General features: G+C 55.4%; 1 protein-coding gene across 4 annotated transcripts in view; it reads left to right on the top strand.

Moving 5' to 3' along the window:
• The window catches only part of DUSP8 (dual specificity phosphatase 8), a 46,732-nt gene that overhangs the window by 4,713 nt on the left and 20,320 nt on the right, over nt 1–21,699 (top strand). For all 4 annotated transcript variants that reach the window (XM_054171797.1, XM_054171796.1, XM_054171798.1 and 1 more), the window contains exons 2-3: nt 11,987–12,393; nt 19,901–20,039. In XM_054171797.1, the coding sequence (XP_054027772.1) occupies nt 12,163–12,393; nt 19,901–20,039 (370 nt within the window). In that variant the 5' untranslated portion in view covers nt 11,987–12,162. The remainder of the gene's footprint in view (nt 1–11,986; nt 12,394–19,900; nt 20,040–21,699) is intronic.

The raw sequence follows: 21,699 nt of genomic DNA on the forward strand, positions 1-21,699 counted from the left end.
GGAGGAGACCATGGCATGTGTCACATCCCCGTGGGAGAGCTGCTTTTTAAGAAGCCAGGCAAGAGCTGAGACCATGGTGGAACATACCCAGCTCTGGCCAGGGCAAGGTGCCTTGGTTGCCCTATCTCCTCTTCAGCATGAGGTTGTGGAAAGAAAAACATGGTCTTCTCTCTTCCTCTTTCAAGGGATGTTTGTAGACTTTCTACCCCCAAGCCTTTGGGTCAGTGCTGTCCAAGAGGCTCCTTTGGCTCTCAACCATCTGCACTTTGAGCAAGGAGAGGAAGAATGGCAATTCTGGGGGGCTATGCCCAGCACAGAGCCCTACCCAGCCTAGGCTTGGTTCTGCAGGATGGTTTGCTCCATGCCTCTGCTATTTGACTCTTCCTCTGAGGTGCTCTAGACCCAGCTGGACAAGGTAGCCTGGGCAGGTGTGCAGGGGGGATCTTCTGCTGCTTTGCACAGAGCTCCTGTGAGGGGTTTGCTGTGCTGGATCTCCAGTTTCCAGAAGTGAGAAGCAATACTTGTTTGCATGGTGCCTTGGAAGGATCAGGATTTCAGAAGATAGGTGCAGTGGTAGCCCAGACTATGACTGGAGGAGAGCCTGAAGGTGTTCACTAGAAACTGGTCCAGTACATGAAGAGTCTTCTAGCACAAAGAGGGAGCAACAAGAGCAAAGAAGTTCAGGGAGTGTCTGCAGGAAGGTGAAACAAGTGATGCATTTTGCAGTGACTTCAGTGAAGAACATCCCAGCAACCCATCTGGGGCTGGAAATCCTGCCTTGATTCCCTCTTTTCTTCCCACTCCTCCAAGCTGTTAGCTGGGGGGGGGGGTGGAAACCCTCACAGGTCTTGTTTGCCCACCTTGTTCTGTACATGCTCGACTCACCTGCCTTGGTTGTACCTTTTTCAAACCAAGCCTTCAGGTCTCTTGGGCAGAGACTTTGTGTTCTTCAGGAGTTTCTCCAGAGCCCTTGGGGGTGCTGCAGCTCTTTGTGCAGCATTTCTGCCTGCTGACTTATGAGGACCATCATTTCTGAGCCTGCTGGTGGCAGGGAACAAGTTCTTTGGCAACAAGAAGGGCAAGACAACCTGTTCTGGTGTTGGTGTTAGCTCTGCTTTAAGGGAGAGAGGGGTTGGACCAGCTGAGCTCCTGAGGTCTCCTTCAACCTAAATCATGCCATGACTGCTCCAGAAATAGCCAGCAGCCTGCTGCTCCCAGGCTTTCATAAAGTACCTGCTGTTAGGCAGTGATGGAGAGGGGACGTGAAACGAGGTCCTTTGATCCTGTGTGGAGCTTCCAATGACAGCATGCCGCTGGCATCCTCCAGCCCCTCCACAAGAGGTGTCCTCCAGCCCTGCTGCTGATGCAGTGCGTCCTTCCGCTCCGGCCCCGCCGCTCCGCCTTACTCACCCGCCCTGGAGGTGTGTGGTGTGCCTCCATCCAGGGCTTCTCACCTCACCTTTCTTCTGCCTCCTCGTGAGAGGAGAGCTGTGCCTGGCAATTCAGCTGATGCAGCAGAAGCTCTGCTGGAGGTTTCAGCCCTGTTTGTTGCGCTAAACCCCGCGCCTGCCTCGGCCACACATCTCCCGCTGCAACCCAGCCCCTCCTGGCTGACACCAGGCGCTCTGCTCCAGACAAAGAGTGTCCAGCGGTCTCTGGGGGTGTGCTGTGGAAAAGAAGCGACCACCAAGTCTCCAGCGTCACCTGATTGTTTTGGCGTTGCCTCTAGCAGCCCTCATTTCCAAGCTGGAGATGGCAGCCTGGTCCTGCCCGAGCCGGAGCCTGAGTGGAGTTATTCAATGCCATCTTCATCTGCCTTGGCCGGCAGCCCTGCGCGGGGAGCGGACGGGCACAGCCTGAGCCTCGCTTGGCACTTGAGGCTGTTGAGTAGAGGGCTGGCATGGAGAGGGTGCCAGCGCTGCTGACTTGTGAGCTAGCCTGTGAGAAACCAGGTTAACTGCTTTGCTGCTGGCTGAGGACCTTGCAGAGCTGTCCCTGGCAGCTTTGCTAGCTCAGCAAGGGCTGAGAGCTAGGAGCCAAGCCAGCTTGGAGCTCTCCTTTACACCTCACCTGCAGCTCACCTCAGCTTTGGCTCTTCTGGTGGAAAGTTAGGAGGACATGGCAGGGCAGGAAGGTGACCCAGAGGGACAAGCCTCCAGCCAGGGCTGAGTTGTTCGGTGGGGTGGTGAGGGGACAAAGCCCCTCCCATGCACTGGGGGAGGTTGACTGCTGCAAAAAGCAAAGCCCCAAATGCAAATCTCTGACTGGGCAGAATCTCCCCAGACATGTCCTTTTGTAAAGCACTACCAAGCATTGTGCCATTAAAAATAGATCAGCGTGTTCTCCACTCGCTGCCTGAGTGCTGATGCCTGTAGTTCTGTGTCATCCTTGCAATCCCTTCTGCTTTGAGCTTGGCTGCCTCTTTGTCTGGCACCTGAGCAAGGTTCATTCAGCAGTAAGTGATACAAAGATAAGCATGAGCTCAGTTGGAGTCTAGCAGGATGGGGCAGGAAGGTGAAGAGAACTGAATTGGTCCTTGCTGGGGGGGGTCAATCAGCAGCCCTAAAGGTTTGATGTGATCACCCATGGTCAGAAGCAGAGATGAGTGAGCCCTGCTGGCATGGGAACAAGTTGGAGGATGTTGAAGCTCTGAGTGAGCATCATGATATATCTCCAGGGCTTCCCCTCTCCCCTCAAATCATGGGGTGGCTTAAGTTGGAAGGGACTTTAAAGATCAGCCAGTTCCAGCCACCCTGCCATAGGCAGGGACACCTTCTATTAGACCACAAAGCCTCATCCAGTCTGGTCTTAAATACTTCCAGAGATGTGATGTCACACATCTATATGTATGTCACAGAGTCCCAGCATGGTGGCTACTGGAAGGGACCTCTGGAGATCATCTAGTCCAGCAGAGTCAGCTACAGCACCTTGCCCAGGATCACAATGTCTGGGTAGGTTTGGAATCTCTCCAGAGAAGGAGATTCCACAACCTCTCTGGGCAGCCTGCTCCAGGCCTCCAGCACCCCCAGAGCAAAGAAACTTCAACATCTGCCAGGAGTTGGTGAGGGGAACGTTGCTGCTCATTTCCCACAGTGAAGTTTGCTACCCAGAGTAGCAGTGAAGCTGTGGATGAAGAGGGAAGGCTCATGCTGCAAAATGCTGCAGGACCCAATGCTCCACAAAGAGGCCAGGCTGTAGAAGAGCTATGGCTGTGACTTGACATGGGCAATGGACACATGCTTGTCCAGGCTGGTGAGGATGGAGGAAGAGCTGCAGAGTGCTTTGTTTGACCCTCACCTCAGATTAAGAGCACAAAACCAGCTGGCCATGAGTCACAGCCCCCAAAGGAAGAGGAGAGAGTGGGGCAGGGCCAGCAGCTTGGGCTTTGCCTGCCTTGTGTGTTCTTTCTAGATAAAGGTAATCCTCTGAAACCCAGGGTTGGTGCCTCCTCATTGGAGCTGTGGTGAGAGGTGGCTCCTGAGCTGACAAGCGCTAATTCATCCCCAACCTGGGAGCAGTTTGGCTATTGTGTGCGCAGAGGGGATTCTGTGAGCCTTCAGCCAGGTCAGAAGAGTCTTGCAAAACCTATTTACTGCCCTGGGGAGTATCTTATCCCGTGGAAAAGCAGTGTAGCTCCTGGCATTTGAGCTGGATTCTGGGTCTCCTGAGGAGGGCCAGAGTCTGAGCGCGTGTAGGGTGACGTAAGTGTGGACGTTGACCTCTGCTGGCTGGAAGCCTGGGCTGGGATCTGCACCTGCACCTCAGTTTGCACCAGTTGTCATCAGAAAGTGTGTAAAACCCTTCCTGGGGCAGCAACGTTGTTGTCCTTCAGGGCCCTGTTTGTCACTTGACTATGGGGACTCAAGGTGCTGTGCTGCCAGTGGATCATCGCCCCCTGTGTTTGCTGGGTGCTTGCCTCACCCATGGCTGTCCCTGGCACTCTGCTGAGATGGGAAAGCTCATGAGGTTTGGGATGGTCCTTAAGTAGTGAAATGCTGCTGTGTTTATCTGCAGCCTGGAAGAGCCACAGCTTAATCCTGTGCTGTCTTCCACTTAGCATGGAGGTGGGGTGGGAAAATAGTACACAGGTCCTGGAAACCCTTTCTCCAGGAGGCTGTAAATGCACCCAGCAGGTATTTATGGTGTCTGGTGTCCTAGGATGAGAGAGACAGACCAGCTCTGCAGAAACATCTCACTGCATACCTTTCTGGGCTGCTTTTGCCTGCTCTTGTTGCAAAAAGGCAAACAAGCCCCTGGAGAGCCTCAAGCTAAGCTTGTTGGGCTCATGGGATCATGATGGGGCAAATGATGGGAGGAGTATCAGGCAATGGGCAGCATCAGGAGGACTAGATTTCCCTTCTGCAGTGGGCCATGTCCCCTGTGTGCCAAGCTACTCAAAGCAGAAGCTCTGAGGTGAGAGCCTGGACAGCTCTTGGCTTGGCAGGACGAGGATGGAAGTGAGATAGCTTTGGTATTAGAAAGCAGCCTGCTTGGGAGCTCCATCCCCAGCATGAGCAAGAGCATGGAGACCCTTTGGTCTTGGCTTTTGTAGGCTTTAAAATGAAAGCTTTTGTTTCTGCTGAAGGTAGAAACCATCTAAATCATGTTAGAGGCTCTAGTCTAAGAGGAGCAGGTGCTGGCCTTGTCATCTAGGGTCCTGCTAAATAACCTTCCCTGCTCTCTGTCCCCATTGCCTTTTCCTGATGCAACCTCCAGGCTGACCACCTCCAGTGCAGTCAGAGGTTGTTCTGGGAATGGACAGGCTGCAAATCCTTAAAGCACATGGATCACTTTGGTGGAAGCAGGCTAGGAGGTGACTGTTTGCAGTCATTGCCCATCCAAAGCTACTGGTGGTGGGAGGGGATGAGAGACAAATACCAGGTGGTGGGAGAGGACGAGGAACCCCCTTTGCTTGGCTGAACTTCAACCAGAAGAGCTGGTGTGCACTGGGGGGTGAGGGCTGCATGACAAAGACTCTTCCTGCAGCTAGGTAAAACTTGTCCCTTTTCCTTTCATCCCTTTGTTCCCATGGCTGAGCTGCTCAATGCCACCAGCCACCCACCCAAGTCTGACCACCCCATGCCAGCCTCACCAGGTGCCTCCACACCGTGCCCCTCACCCAGTGTGAATGCACCACCTGGCCTTTGCTGAAGGACATCCTGGTCCTTTGGCCATGTCCTCCAGTGGGGAAAAAACCCCCTCCTGTCCCGAGGGCTGCAGGTGCAGAAGGGAAGATGGGAGGCGAGCAGGTGCAGCTGGGGTGCCTGCAGCTCTTTGCAGGGCTCCTCACCGTGCTGCTCCCAGCCTACGGGGATGGAAAGGAGACTGCGGCACAGGGAGGAGGAGGGGAAAAAATAACCAAACAAAAATCGGGAGCTGAGCAAGAGGCTGGTCCTGAAGCCCTGCTGAAGGAGCAGCAGCTGCCTCCTGCGGTGTGCTGCGTGGAGAAGGGGAGGCTGCCCCTGCCCCCCTTCCCAAAGCCCTCCGTGCATGGAGGGCTGAGAGAGGCTCTGCTTCCAGGGGGAAGCTGTCTGCAGAGAGCTGAGGTGGGGATGTGGAGTCAGCAGGGATGAGGCTGGAGAGGGAATGGGGATGGATGGAGCAGTCCTCTGCCTATCCTGGAAAACCCCGGGTGGGTCTGGGGGGGAGAGGAGCCAGGGCAGTGGACTGTATCACCATCTCCCCTCCATCTTCACGCTGCTGGGGTTTGAGAGATGTCTCTCCCCGTTCTTAAGGTTCACCAGGGAAAGGTGGACAAGCAGACTCGTGCCTGGATTAGTGGATGTGGACGGTAGGGTTTCCTAGCATCGTTTTAAGGAGGAAAAGGTGGGGGTGGGAATGCTCTATTCTTTCCATCCTCCAGCAGAGAAATCTTTTGTGCTGCCTTTTAAAGGGACCTCGAGTAGCTGGTAAGGAACCATCGGTGGTTACATCACCTCCACAGCGGCTACTGCAGGCACCTGACAGCTTTGTCCCACTGCCACCCTGGGGAGTCATTACTGCTCCAAATTCCTCACCCCTGGAGAAAGGTTTCCTCTCTCGCTGGGGGGGGGAGGGAGAGGGGGGCGGGGGGAAGAAGCCGCTACGCAGTTTCCCATGCTGTGAGTGGCAGGAGGAGATGAGGAGATGGGCTTGAGCTTCGCAGCAGATGGATTAGAGCAGGGGGGGACACGCCTTGGAGGTTCCCAAGCCCACCTCATTTGCTAAGCTGGGTTCAGCAGCCCGCGCAGGACCTCGGCATCTTTCCCGGGGCGAGCCCAAGGCGCTGCAGTAGCATCGCCTCGGGCCGGAGACGCAGCCGTTGCCTGGCAGCTGCGGGTTTCCAGGGAAACCAGAGGAGCTAACTTGTTAATGAGCCCCACGTCCCTGATTGCTGCTGCAAAATAACAATAATTAGCCATCGGCCCCTGATTTAGGAATCCCTCACACAGCAGGAGCCTGCCGAGGGGAGCTCGCTGAGTGCCGAGGCACTCGGACGAAGGGGGATGAGGAGAGAGAAAAAGTGGTGGAGGGCTCGGAGCAAACGCCACGGTTTACATCTTAACCTGGCTCTGGAGAGCTGGGGCTGGTGGGGGTCTGCTGACAGAGTCCCAGTCAGTGAGCCTGGGCTGGTGGCAAGGCTGACCTGGATGAATGGAGGAGCATCTCACTGCAGGGCTCAGAGGACTTTGCCCATGCGGGCTGCAGGAGGAAAAAGAAGGTTGCTTAGCTCAGTGCTGCTGGTCCCCAGTGGAGGTGGCAGCTCTTCAGGAGCAGCTGCTTTCGTGGCTTCCTGGGCACAAACCAGCAGGCATTCCTCTGTGGTGCTCATAGCCCCTGGGAAACTCCAGGGGGAGATGCCAGCTGGGGGGAGTGTGCTGTAGGTCCTGTCTCGCTTGCAGGGTGGGAAGGTGTTCCTGGGGTCACACAGGCAAGCAAGGGGAGCTTCTCCTCAGCTGAACCATGCATGGAGAGTAGAGCTCACCAGGACACAACTCCTAGCTTGGTGCAAAGGGTGGACATGTTGGTTAGTGAGGTCTATGGCTGCTACAGAGACATGCTGGCCTTCTAATTGATGTCTCCAGGACAAGAGAAACCAGATCTGCACCCTTCCCATAACACATCTCTCAGGGACATTGTGCAAGACAAGAAGAGACTGAGGGAAGTAGCCTCCACCTCAGTGACCTGTGTTGAGCCAGCAGAGGGCTGAGCTCCCGAGGCCCATCAGGCCACACAGATAAGCAGCCTGGGGCATATTTTGGGGTTTCTCACTCTCTTGCTTGTCCTGACCAGAAGAACACCTGCCCTTGCCACACACATCTCTGTCATGCTCGTGGCTCCCATGGCCAGCGCCCCTCACGTGACACAACACACCCCAGGAGGTGGCACAGGGGACAGAGTCCTGAGCAGCAGGCAGTTGGCCCAGCCCATGTGCTAAGCTCTGCCCATCTTTCTGTCCCTCAGCTGCAGTGTGGCCTCTCCTGCTTGGCTGTCCCCATTCAGCTAAGCCATGTGCCCATCTCCTCATTACAGGCACTCCAGGGAGAGGTGGAATTAAAGGATTATGGTAATGTTCTTCAGGAACACTCAAGAAGATTAAGATGGCTTTAATAAACTGATAAGAGAGGGACACAGCTATGTTTCTGAAACCCTAATTTAGGTTCCAGGTTAACCTTTTCCCCTGGTCTCCTGTCACCATGGTGAGAAGCCTCTTACTTCAGCAGTGCTCCATGGCTATGCCTGTTCCTTCAGCTTCTCTTCTGATCCATCTGAGCAGAAGGACATCTTTCTTCCTTTTCTCATTGCCTTCCCAAGTATGGAGGCATGAGAGCCTTGTTCTTCTCAGAGACCACCTTACATACAGCCTGTGAGATACTGTGAAGGTCTTGTAGGGTCTACTGCTCTCTGGGATACCTGGTAGTTGGGGATAGACTCACCACCCCTCAGTTTGGCTTCAGAACGTCCTGTGGTTGCTGGCAGAGCAGTGGCTCATCTGCCTTTGACCTGGCTGGACATACCCTTAGAGAAGTCCTTGTGTCTTGGATCTAATGGCAAGGTTACAGCTCCTATCACCACACTCAGACATCTCCATCCCTTGTAAAGAAAGAGAAGCAGAATGGACCAACCTTGCCCTGTCTTCCTCAGGAAGAGCTGAGAGTGGGACCTGGCTGCTGTGTGTGGTACCAGGTTCACTTGGGCGTGCTGGAGTGGACATTCATCTGGTTGTCCTGCAGCAGGGCAGCTATTAGCTGAGCTGGGAAACCTCTTTGTCCATCTTCTCCAATCTCCAGGGAAGTGGTGGAGTCACCATCACTGGAGGTGTTTAGGAAGAGACTGGATGGGGTGCTTGGTGCCATGGTTTAGCTGATTAGTGCTGGGTGAGAGGTTGGACTTGATGATCTCTGAGGTCTCTTCCAACCTGGTTAATTCCATTCTATTCTATTCTATTCTATTCTATTCTATTCTATTCTATTCTATTCTATTCTATTCTATTCTATTCTATTCTATTCTCCCAAGCTCCTGGTCATCTGCCAGAACTTCACACATGGAATCCCTTTTCTGCAGGGGTTTCTCTCAGAGCAGTTAGGTGATGGAGGATCTGTTCTTTCCCAGACCACTTTGCCCATGTCCAAGGTGCCCAAAGCTCCCTACCTGGAGAGCAGACACCACCTTAGCTGCAGAGGTACAGCACAGTGCATGCCCTCACGTTGGATCACTCCTTCCTCCCACTTCAAACTTCCCCTCCCATCCCTCTGCTGGGGGATTATCCCTGCCTTTCATGTCTGCTGACTCGCTCCCATCCCCTTTTGCTTTCTTGGATGCGATGGGAAGAGCCAAGAAGAATTCACAGCTTGGTGTCCCGATGGGGATGGGATGCAGAAAGTGGTTTGGGGAGTGGGGTGTGAAAGGGAGCTGGAAGGGGAAGCAGGCTCATTTGCATCCTTTCTGAGTGCCCTGGCTCTATAGCCAAGCGACAGCAGGGGGGCTTCTGGCAAGGCAGCAGCGACGTAATGAGGTGTGTCATCTCCCAGCAGGAGCCAGCCTCGCTCCCCTTCACACCCCCTAATTAGAACTGTTTCCATTTTGAAGCCCCCCCTGGAGCAGTGCTGGGGGGGGAGGGGGAGCAGGGGTCCTGTGGCAGGGGGGAGGAGATCCCCAGCTGCCCACCGTGGGGGCAGCTCTAATTGGAGCTGGTGTGAGGAGCCACAGAGCTGGCATGGGGCTGGTGATGGCCCTGCCATGGTGCCAAGGGGCTGCCAAAACACTTGGTGCCGTTTGAGGGAACAGCCTCAAGTGGCACCAGGGGAGAGTTAGGCTGGAGATGAGGAAAAACTTCTTCACCAAAAGGGTCACTATGCATTGGACCAGGCTGCCCAGGGAGGTGGTGGAGTCACCATCCCTGGAGGTGTTTAAAAGATGTTTGGATGAGGAGCTTAGGGACATGGTCTGACAGTTGTGTGCAAAGAGATGTTAGGGTATGCTTGGACTCAGTGTTCTTAAGGTCTTTTCCAACTAGGGGAGTCTATGATCCCCTGTTAGGAGGAGCCATCCCCATTGCAGCTTTTAAGGGGCTGCCACCCACCCTGTAATTTGGATTGGTGCATTAACAGAGGCAGCAGGGGGGTGATACAGGGACACAGGAAGCCTCCTGTTGGCAGCTTGGATCCTGAAATGGAAGTCTGGGACATCTACCTCCTGCTTTGGGAGGCAGGTCTGGCAGTCTGAGGAAGTCTAGAAATGGAAATGTCTAAAGGGTGGGGGTCATGAGAATCAGGATGGGCTCTTTTCCCTGTAGACAGAAACAAGGCAAGGGGCAGCAGGCACAAACTGGAACCCAGGAGGTTCCACCTGAACAAGAGGAAAAAATTCTTTTCTGTGAGGGTGCTGGAGCCCTGGAGTAGCTCTCCAGAGGGGTTGTGGAGTCTCCTTGTCTGGAGAGATTCCAAACCCACTTGGCCACTGTGATCCTGGGCAAGCTGCTGTGAGTGGTCCTGCTTTAGCAGGGCAGTTGGACTGGATGATCTCCATCCTCATCTTCTGTGGCTTTCCCTGAGTTCCCTGCAAGCTGGCTGTGTTCTCCTGGTTGGGTGGCTGGTAACTGAGGTCCCTGCTTTTTCCCCTACTAGGACACACTACTTGTACCCTACTCAAATGTCTCTTTTTTATCTTGAGCAACCAATACAGTAGGTGCTCATCCCATTGTGGCCTCATAGGAGGAACTTGGATCCCAAGGATGGAGCCTGGGACCTCTCCCCTTGCTTTGGTAGGCAGATCTGGCAGCCCAGGGAAGAAGGGAAGCTGTTCATGCTGGAGTCATGAGCCAGAGTAAATGCTGGAATCCCCATCCTTGTGTTCTGTGGCTTTCCACCTGTTTCCTGCAAGCTGGCTGTGTCCTCCAGGTTTGGTGGCTGGTAGCTGAGGTCCCTGTTTTTTCACCCTACTAGGACACACTACTTGTGTCCTACTTGAGTATCTCTTTCAGGTCCTGAGCTACCACTGCAGCAGGTGCCTGCACCAACAGGAGCTTTGAGTGCAGGAGCTTCCAAGAACCGCTGGCTTACTCAGATCAGGGTGACTCTTAAGCCTCCTCTAGCCAGTGGACCAAATCCTGGCCCTGCAGAAGTCAATGAAAATCTCTGTGCTGGCCTTTTCAGGCTTGTTATTCATAGTCCTCCTAATTCAGCTGCATTAAGGCTTGCACAGAACAGCTTGTGGGTTCTGGCAGGAACAAGAGGAGCCTGGTAGCAGCCCAGGCTTATTTTCTGAATGACTGCAGCAGCATTAAAAGCTAATGCCATTAAAACCTGCCTGCAATGACGTGTGCCATTAAACCCTCAGAAGACACCCTGAGCTGAATGCTTCCCAGCCTGCCTATGGCTCTTGCAGATCCCATGGAGGAAGCTCATTCTTCTGGTAGCACTTCAGAAAGCACCAGGCTTGACTCTCCACAGCAAGAGAGATGGAGCCCAGATATGTACCCCTCTACATGAACCCCCTTTCAGTTAGGTGCTGGGCAGCAGTAGCCACTTTGAGGCCATCTCAGTCCAAATACAGCTTCTCAAGACCTCTGCCCTAATGCCTGACCTGTTACTTCAAAGCAGGAGTGAAGGTCAGCTCACCTTCTTGGCTTCCAAGGGAGGTCATCTTCTCTTGACTTGCCAGGAGGCAAGCTGGCAAGACAGCCATGAGCAGGCTCTGATAGAAAAGCAGGAGAAATCCAGTGTGAAGTGACAGATCTGGGGGAGCAAACCTGCTTTGGTGCTGTGTCTGATGGGCCCCGCACCAGCTATTACCATGCAGCAGCAAAACCTCAGAGCTGAGCTAAGCTGCTTCTGTGAAACCATTAGCTCTGTGCTCAGCAGAGGTCAGAAGCAGCAAATTGAGTGCAAGGAGGTGCTGGGCTGTGAACAGGGAAAGGAGAAGGCATCTTGCCCAGCACAGATCCCTGGTGCGCTTGCCGCTCAAACGTGGTGCGGTGGGGAGCACCGGGGTGGCAAAAGGCATCTGTGCAACCAGTGGTTCTGCAGATGCTGTGACCTGAAAGGGTCCTAAAGGAGGCCTCAATGTGGTGAGAACCTTGGGGAAGGTGCTTAGAGAACAGGTATGCACAGCCTCTCCTGGCGTGAGTAGTAAGGGTCACCTGGAGGAGCCAGCGGTTAGCAGCTTTGGAACAAAGCAGCGGAGTTCTTCATCCTAGCTCTGCTCCCTCTCACCAGCCACTGTGCCTGCTAAAAGCTGACATGGCTTCAAAAGCAATTAGACAAAGTCAAGCTCAGCTCAGCTCTGCTGAGGGCAAGTAAATACAAAGAGAATATCTGTGACCTGGGTGGCTCTGGAGCCACAGATACCCATGGGCTGGGAGGGCAATACCTGGAGAGTGGCTTGTTGAGCTCTGACACTCTTCTGAAGGCATCTTCTGAAGGCCAAGCTTCTGGGGACTTGGCCCAAGGTGAAGGTCACATCCTGCCCAACTGACCAGCTCTTTTCTCCTTTCCTGTCTTTCCAGGTTCAGCACAATGAGTTGGCATCCTGGGTGTTAGCAGTGTGAGGAGCCCAGGCCAGGTGCTGCCCCGCTCACCCCTTCCCCCCTTGCTCATCGGCCTCGGGGAGACAGGTGCTGGCGTCCCAGCCCTGCCCTTCCGCCCCTTGCCCCCCACTCTCCACAGAGGGGACGGGCCCGTTATGGCAGGGGACAGGCTCCCACGCAAGGTGATGGACCCCAAGAAGCTGGCCAGCCTCCTGAGGAACGGAGCAGAGGGCACCCTGGTCATCGACAGCCGCTCCTTCGTGGAGTACAACTCCTGGCACGTCCTCAGCTCCGTCAACATCTGCTGCTCCAAGCTGGTCAAGAGAAGGCTCCAGCAGGACAAGGTTTCCATCACAGAGCTCATCCAGCCTGCCTCCAAGATGAAGGTAGGAGATCTGGCCTTCACTTTTCCTGGGGGGAAAAGGGGGAGATTGGTGGTGGGATGCAAACTGGCCTAAGGCTCGGTCTGTGCTTGGTACATGAAACCTCTTCCTCCATCCTGTCACTCCAGCATCTGCTGGTGTTTCTCTGGCACTCTTAGGAGAGCTGGAGCCTGAGCTCATGTGGCCACAGGGCTGTCCTCAGGTAGCTGTTCATTTCCCACACCCCAGTGAGGTGGTTCCCTGCTCCAGGAGCCCTCCCCAGGCAAGTCTAACAGGTATATCAGCCTTGGGACTTGTCCTGTGCCAGCAAACAACCCCCCAAAGCCTTCCTGGAGCCGTAAGCTTAATCCCCTGCTAAAAACTCTTCCCCTCCCCTCTGTCATCTCTAACTCCATTCAGGGACATGTAATCCTCCTCCCCTGTGACGCCAGAAGCTCTTATCCGGTGTCATGGCACATTATCTCTCCCAGACTCCTCTCTCTATCGCTCCTGGTTAAATAATAGAGGTGGCTCTGAGCCACCGAGCTGGGCTGCAGGCTCCGGGTGCCCCGCGGTGCCATAGGCTGGGTCCTGCCCTCCGCCGAGATGCTGCTGGCGGTGCTGCTGGGTACCGCTGGGTGCCAGGCAGCAGGACAAGCCGGAGGGTGGCTTGCCATCGCAGCTCGCCCCGCCACCGGCTCGCTTTTACCGCTCTTCACCCCCCCACCCCCCCTCCATCCCCCGCCTTGTAATTTTATGGCAAAGCGAGGGTAATTCAGGCGATTAATCAAATGCTGGGCCCAGCTGGAGCCATCTGCAGCGTGTGTTCCCCCCCCTCCCGCTCCGCCGCCACGAAGCCACCGCTGCCCGCATTGGCTGCCGGTGACATCACCCCGGCGGGATCAAGGGGAAGCGTAGCGCGGAGGCGGGGGGCGGAGGGGGGGGCTCGGCCTCACGCCAATCTGCCGCCGTGATGCTGCGGGGCTGCGCGATTTGCAGGGGATTGCGGCGCTTGATTCCTGAAGGGCTTTAGCCGCTCTCGAATCCCCGGGAGAATCAAGCAGAATAATCAGTTTTTCGCAGGCTTGGGAGGGAGAGCGGCGCCGCTGCCCTCCTCCCGGCGAGGGTCACCTCTGCAGTGGCCAGCGTCACGTGGAGCCGCAGCAGCAGCGGCAAAAACGATGATGCGCAAGGGAAAGGGGGGAGGAAGAAGAGGAGGATGATGGGGAAGAGGGAAGCATGGAAGAGTTAGTGTCAGCTGATGCCATCCGCCGGCAAACCTGCTGATGCAGAGGAGCGGCGGCTCCCAAAGGGCTTGGTCCATCTTAGCTCTGTCCCCGAAGGAGAAGGAATCTCCTCCTCCTCTTCCTCCATCCTGGATCATTGTGTAGCGGTCCAGGCACCGGCTGGGGACGTGCTGACGACGAGGGGTGCTCAGGGGGTGGAGGAGAGGCTTTGTCGCCGTCTTTAATTGAGGGCTTTTGCCTTTTCCTGCTCTTTTCTGGCTGAAATCTCGGCGGGCGCAGCGGCGGGCAGGAGGCAGCGTGTCCCCGCGGCTGCTCTGCGCAGCCTCCACCGCGCCGGCTCTCCGGAATTAATGAGGCTTCAGGGCACCCTTGTGAGGTTAAGCCACTTGCCCTGGGAAGCTGGAAGGCGGGGGGACAAGGGAGATCACAGCCGTATCCTTAGCTGGCATAAAGCAGGGGTGGTGTCCACTGCTCGGGGTGTCCAGGTCCTTCCTCTTGCAACTGTGCATTTTGGGGGAAAGGTTTCTTGTCCTCCCTTCTCCTTCCCCTGCACCTCTGATTTCAGCTGCTTGGGTCATGGATGTATTTTCAGACCCTCGGATCTCAATATGATCTGCTGCCTCGAGGTGCACACAGCCTTGGAGGAGGATGCTGAAACCTGGTTTAGACCCCCAAAAGCTGGTTTAGACTCTCGTGACTCCCATATCATTTCCCTGCCTCCACCTGCCATCAACCAGGGCTGGGGGAGGCAGTGGGACAAAGCAGGGGGAGGAGGGGGAGGACAGGGGGCACGGCTGGCGTTGGGAGCAGATGGCAGGAAGGGTGACATCAGTGGCTCGATTGTCCAGCCCCATTATTCCTCCTGACGGCCTCCCGCCCTCCTCCTGTTTCCTGCTCCCAGCCGGCCAGGGCTGCCAAAACAAAGGCAGCCTGCGGGGATGAGGGGCTGCCCGGGCAGGGAAAGGGCAGCCCTGAGCCCCCACCTCATCCCACTCCTCCTTGCCTGCCCCATGCAAAGAGAGATTCATAGAATAGTTTGGGTTGGAAGGCACTTCAGAGATCATCCAGTTCCACCAGCCCAGGTTGCTCAAGGCCTCATCCAGCCTGGCCTTGAACACCTCCAGGGAGGGGGTATCCATGACCTCCCTGGGCAACCTGTTCCAGTGCCTCATCAGTGTAAAGAATTACTTCCTGATGTCCAGTCTAGATCTACCTGCTAGATCAACCAGAGCATCCCAGCTTGGTGATACCCAGCGTGGGGATCGCCGCTGGGGAAGGAGGCAGGAGCTGATCCAGAGCAAAGCTTTTGGGCAACCCCTCTTGTGTGTCCCTTCTGCTCCTCCTGACTGAGTGCAAATTGGGTGGGGGAGAGGGTTTGTGCAGTATTCATGCTCCTCTTTTCCATACTGCTCTTGATGGAGGGTACCATTAACCATGCTTCTGGATGGGCTGCCCAGGGAGGTGGTGGAGTCACCGTCCCTGGAGGGGTTCAAGAGGGGATTGGATGTGGCACTTGGTGCCATGGTTTAGTAGTCACGAGGTGTTGGGTGACAGATTGGACTTGATGATCTTTGAGGTCTTTTCCAGCCTTATTGATTCTATGAATGGTCTGGCTTGGATTGGATCTTAAAGCTCATAGAATGATCTTGGTTGGAAGAGGCTAGTAAGATCTTTCAGTCCAACCATTAACCCAGCACTGCCAGGTCATCACTACACCATCTCCCTCAGCACCACAATCTGCATGGGTTTGAAATCCCTCCAGGGATGGAGACTCCCCCACTGCCCTGGCCAGCCTGGTCGAGGGGTTTATGACCTATCTAATTCCAGCCCCCCTGCCATGGACAGGGACACCTTCCACTAGATCAGGCTGTTTAAAGCCCCATCCAGCACGGCCTTGAACACCTCCAGGGAGGATGCTGCAGTTTGGAGTGGTGCAGCTCCTGGCTGTTTTCCCTTTTTGGTGCAAGAGAAGGAGCACCTGGTTGAAAAGGGGAAATAAAAATCCCTTTCTTTCTTCAGTGAAATATTCTGAGGTGCTGTGGGACATGGTTTAGTGGGGACCTGGCAGTGCTGGGTTCGTGGTTGGACTCCATGATTTCAAAGGTCTTTTCAAAACAAGGTGTTTTCTGTGGCCCTCTGCCTGTGATCATGGGCACAGATGAGCCACCACCCCCCAAGACCCCGCTGTGCACCATTGTCCCATGGTGCTGGGAAAAAAACACAGCAGCAGTTCCTTTCCCAATTAGCAATAGGTTCTCTCCACACACACACACATAATGGCATCACCAAGTGTCCTCCTCTGGTTCTGGGTTTGAACCTTTCCCCCCAATACCAAGAATACACTCTCCCAATACTAAATTCCAGTCACAACTGGAATAATTCAGCTCCTCAGGGCAGTTTGGGGGGCAGAGGTTATGGGAAATTCCTGCTTGGGGTTTTCACTAGCGTTTCTTGAGGGAAATGCTGAAGATTTCACTTCTCCAAGATGCCCTTGGAAAGTCTTTCCAGCTCTCTCGACCTCTTCTGGCTTCCTGAAACGCAGCTCTCTCCAGGGCAGCTGTGGCCCTGGTTTGGGGCATGGCAAGGGGCTCTTCAGGCAATGGGAATATTCATTTCTTTGAGTTGGGAGCATGGCTCAGCAAGCAGCTGTTTGGCTTGAGGGAAGGCTGGGGCTCATTTCTGAGCCTTGTGCCTGGCTGCTCTTCATGTTGATGGCAGCCCTGTGATTTCAGCTGGGTGATTCACCGTGTTTTGAAGCGATATGTGACCGAGATGTCGGTAGTAATTGGGGTAATAATAATAATAGCTTGCTCTTATCTTAGCCTGGATCACCTGGAGAGCAGCAGCAGCCCTGCTTGGCAGCCAGGGAGAGGTGGAGCAGGGACCTGGACTGTGTTGAATCACCCAGTGCCCTGGATCAAATCCCCACAAGGAAATTTGCCTCCAGGCAGAACCGGGAAGGACCGTGGAGGGAAGGCTGAGCGTCACGCTGGGCTTGGCATGAAGGCAGTGAATGGTCTCAGCTAGGGTTTAGTTGGGTGGTCCTGCTCCTGGCTGGCCACCCCTCCCAAGCTGAGATGCTGATTGGTAGGAGGTTTGTCGTAGAATCATAGAATGCTTTAGGTTGGAAGGGACCTTTAAAGGCCACCCAGTCCAACCTCCTCTCTATGGTGAGCTGAGACATCTGGGGGCACCTCCAGTGCTGGGGTGGGCCAGCAGCTTTTTGAAGGCACACAGGGGGGTGCAAGCCCCTCTCAACAAGGGACAGCAAGTCTTTTGACCCCACACAGATGTTTGGGGAACCTTTCTGGAGTGGGGGTGTGAACCTCCTTTAAGTGAACCTGCCTTGGCAGGGGGGTTGGACTTGATGGTCTCCAAAGGTTCCTTCCAGCCCCTGTCACTGTGTGATTCTGTGTGGTGCCTGGCAGTTTGGTTACTTCAGCAGGCTTGGGGTGATGGACAACCTCCATGGAGTTGTGCTGCTCCTTGGAGGATCTCCTCTGTTCTCAGCCATACCCCAGCACCCAGCAGAGGCAGGAATCTGGCCATGAGCATCTCTTCAGCATTACCTTCCTCCTCTCCCTTGGTCACCTTTTCCCCTCCAGATGTACAAGGCCAGAGACAGGACCGTGCCTGCCCTGAGGTTCCTGGAGCTGGTTCAACCTCTCCCTCCCCTTTCTTTCCCTTTGTGGCCAGGAGCTGTGGTGCCGACGCAGGCTGCTCGTGTGCTCCTCGGGACCATCCCAGCAGCATCCTCACCCTGGCAGGCTGGGGAGGTGCTCTCTGCATCCAGGCCACTGGAGGCCGGGGCTGGTTTGGCTTTTCCATCCGGTGCAAGCCTGCAACTCTAATAAGATGTAAAGCGTGTCGCACATCCCTGCCGTCGCCCGGCAACCCCAAGCTAATGGCCCAAACAAAGCCTCCCCGTGCCGAGGGAACACTAAATCCTATTGTGGGATCATTCTGCTCAGCCAGAGCTGCTATCTCCCCCTGTGCCTGGGCCATGCAGCCAGGATGAGCCCCTCTCCCACCATAACTAGATGTGTCCCCCCACCGCCTCACTGTGTTCTTAGGGGAGATGCTTTTGCTGGCACAGAGCTTCAGGCTGGGAATGGGGTTTGGGGGATGGGGTTTGGGGGATGGGGTTTTGGGAATGAGGCTTTGGGGGTGTGTTGGCAATGGGGCTTGAAGGGATAATGGCCCTATTAAGGGTTGGTGGGCTCCTGGCTCTCAGCTGGCTTGGTGTTTCATACAATGATAGAATTATTTCTGTTGGAAGAGACCTCTACAACCATCAAGTCCAACCATTAACCTAGCACCACCATGGCCATTAAACCATGTCCTGAAGTGCCATTGCCACACGTTTCTTGAGCATGTCCAGGGCCTGTTCCAATGCCTGACCACTCTTTCAGGAAAGAATTCTTTCCTAATCTTCAACCCTTAGCACATTTTCAGAGGCCATTTCCTCTCCTTCCATCACCTGATGCTAGGGAGAAGAGACCAACCCTCACCTGTCTGCACCCTCCCTTCAGGGAGCTGTAGAGAGCAGTGACTCCCCCTTCAGAGACCAAACAATCCTGGTTCCCTCAGCTGCTCCTCATCAGACCTGTCCTCTAGACCATTCACCAGCTTGGTTGCCCTTCTCTGGACACTCTCAGCAGTTTCCCTCCAGCTGTGCTTGGGGTAGGCTCTTGTGAGCATCCTGCTTCAGGGATGGCCAAGGAAGAGAAGCTGGTGTGGATCTTTCAGCTGGCTTTGGTCATTTTCCAGTGCCTTCTTTTGAAATTGCCACATCATTTTCTCACCCTGCCACTGCCTTTCCCTCCCTCCCATCATCCCAGTGACCTGTGGGACCAGTTTTGCTCACCAGTGCCTGGGGACAGGCAGCTCCCTTGAGCTCCAGCCCCCCCCCCCCCCCCCCCCAGCAAATTTCTAGCGCAGAGCTGTGTGTGGTGCTCCAGGAGGATTTCTGTCAGTGCAGGGCTGTCCTCCTGCTGCAGCAAGCAGACATGATGAGCTCAGCTGAATGGCTGCACCCCATGCTTTGATTTGGATGGAGCTCACGTTGCCAAGCAGGGAAGCACCTGCAGCAGGGTGAGAAAGCAGCAAACACATCAACAGCATCCCTGAGCCAAGCCCAGAGAGAGCACGGCAGGGAGACAGCAAGAGGAGGCAGGTGGCCAGGAGTGGTTCCTTGCTCAAGTGGTCTCCTGAAGAGATTTTGGAGAGGACCAGGAAGCAGGTAGGCAATGGGCAGTGCCAGCAAAAGCCCAGGGGCACAGACCCTCCTTTTCTGCCTGCCACTGCTTCCTCCTCCTTATCCCAGGATGTGCTGGATGTGCCTTACCCCTGTGCCATCCCTGCACTCAGCAGATACACTGAGCCCTGCCTCTGTGAAGATTTTTATCTCCTTTTTAATGCATGGACCTTCAAGTAGGCACAGGAATGGTGCTGAGTGCTTTCACTGCAAGCCAGCCAGCACCAGGCATGGGGGGGACTCCTGCCTGCAGCCAGCTGCCTGTCCACAGGGTGCCCCACCAGCTCAACAGCCACTGCAGGGTCTCTGCAGTGCTGGGTGGCAGGGCTGGGTGCTGTCTGTGGCACCTAAAGTCCCACAAGAGCAGCCCAGGAGCTGCTTGCCATCTCCCCAGGGCATCTCTGCAGCATGCAAGCCCAATGCAAAAGGAAGTAAGGAGATATTCAGCCTGGAGAAGAGAAGGCTCCAGAGAAACCTTCTAGCTGCATTTCAGTATCTGAAGGGGACCTGCAGGAAAGCTGGGGAGGGGCTGTTCAGAAGGGCTTGTGGTGAGAGGACAATGGGCAACGATTTGAAACTGGAGACAGTCAAGATCAGCCTTGACATGGCCCTGGGCAGTCTGATCTAGTTGGAGGTGTGTCTGCTGACTGCAGAGGGGTTGGACAGGTTGACCTTTGATGGTCTCTTCCAACCCAATGCAGCCTGTGAATCTGAATCTGTCAAGAGCATCCCCCTGAATGTCCACCAAGATAAAGAAGGGATTTTTCTTCTCCTTCAGCCCTCAGGCATGATCTGCAAGCTCGGGCTGAGCTTCCAGAGGGGTGGTGCCTACGGAGGTGTTACCGTGCTGGGCATGGTGTCTCTAGGCTCAGCCCTGAGAAGCCGTTGGCAGCTTCTGGGGGTGGTGTGGAGCTGGGGCCTTCTGCTTGCGTGACCACAAACTCAGCTTTGCTTCCCGTGGTGGTATGAGCAGAGGCAGCCTCAGAACTCATCTCTCTGACACTCAGTTTTCACCTTTTCTCTGCAGGTGGAGGCTGAGGAGCACCAGGACGTGGTGGTCTATGACCAGAGCACGCGGGACGTGGCCGGCTTGGCTGCTGACAGCTTCCTCTCCATCCTCCTGGGCAAGCTGGACAGCTGTTTCCACAGTGTCTCTATCCTCACAGGTAGGAGCCTTGGGTTACTACCACTTCACCTGGTGCTTGTGCCCTTAGCCTGGAGTTATGGACACGTGTCCATCTGCATTTGCTTTCCTGGCCACCTGTGGCTGTGTTGGTGGAGGAACATCCCCACACGTGGACTAAGAATGCTTGACCCTCCCTGTACATTCATTCCTTTGTCCCCACAACTGCATCTGCTGGCCAGGGTGAGTGAGAGAGGAGAGTCCTGAGGGGTTGTGATGGCATGGATCCAACCACCTAGAAGGTGCCTGTTGTTCCCCAGCCCCTGCACTTCTCTGTTCCCAGTGAACACTGCAAGGGCTGGATCTGGCTCCCTCTCCTGCTCTTAGAGGGAGGGCAGGAGAGGGAATCTGTGGATGTGCTGGGAAGGAGAAGGAGAAGGAGGAGGGCAGAGGCAGATAGTGGTCATGGGGTGAGTGAGGATCTGCTGGAGGTGATGCTGTCCAGGTGAGCACACAGGCAGGAGGAGGCCCTAATGACAGCCCCACCGCAGAGCAAAGCAGGGGGCAGGCAATCTGTGGGCAAAATGCTCCCACCCAGCAGAGAGGAGGAGGAAGAGCTGCTGAAGGGATAGCTAAAGCTGCCTCCCTCAAGGCTGACTGCCCACCTGCCTGCTTTCTGCCCATGGAGGGGTGGGCAGGTGCTGCCCCACACAGGCTCTGGTCCCACTGAGCTCAGCCAGGCTCCTGGATAGTGCTGGAAGCAGTGAGATGGGATCAACTCCGTTCCCTGAGCTTGTCTTCATCCTGTGGCAACTGGGGACTGCTTTGGGGCCCAGGTGGTGGGATACCAACCTCTGTGTCCTTGGGAGCAGCTGTTCCCACAAACCCAGCCACGTGGCAGACCCTGGGAAGGGGTAGCTGTGATGAGGTAGGTGGCACAAGCCAGTGGCATTGAGGGAGCCCTGCCCATGCAAGGGCACTGCCTTCAAAGAGCTGTTGAACTAGAGCCATCTGTGTTGTGGTGAGGAGAGCAGAGACAGAGTGGGAATAAATCCCCTGGTTGAAGAGTTTCAAAAGCAAGCAGGGGCTGCACAAAGTCAAAGTTAATTCCCACGGCCCAGGAGCTCTGCCGAGGCTTCGGTGCTGGAGGACACTGGCCTGAGCCTGCTTTGGCAACCCCCAGCCCAGCAGCCCTGCCTGTGGCCCCAAGGTCGTCATGGCATAAACAAGGACAAAGCTTGATGAGTGGTGCAAGAGAAGGAGAAGGTGGATTTGGTGACATCTGGGAAGGAACCTGCTTAGTCACCAGCACGGGTCAGGAAACAGCCTTCAGGACGTGACCTTGGCACTCCCCAGCGCTTTCCCAGGGCTGGGCGAGAGGCAGTGCTGTGGCAGCAAACCCCCCACTCCCTCAGCCCTCCTTGGGAAAGAGGGAGGTGGCCCAGAAAGCCCCAGGGCCTTCTCCTTCCTAGGAAAGTGAGGGGAGCCTTGGGGGACCCCTGTGGTACTAGTGCACCCCAATGGCAGGACTCACAGGGGCACTCTGAGCCCTCCACGAGTAAACCTGCACCCGCCTTGGGCACACACATCCTCCATCCTTAGGGCAGCCTTCATCTTCAATGCATTCTCCATCTCCAGGGTGGCCATTTCCATCCTCCTGGGCTCCAGGAGCCCAGACCCTCAACCTGAAAGCTTCAGCCTCC

Source organism: Dryobates pubescens, chromosome 22 (assembly GCF_014839835.1).
Source record: "Dryobates pubescens isolate bDryPub1 chromosome 22, bDryPub1.pri, whole genome shotgun sequence".
Taxonomy (NCBI): domain Eukaryota; kingdom Metazoa; phylum Chordata; class Aves; order Piciformes; family Picidae; genus Dryobates; species Dryobates pubescens.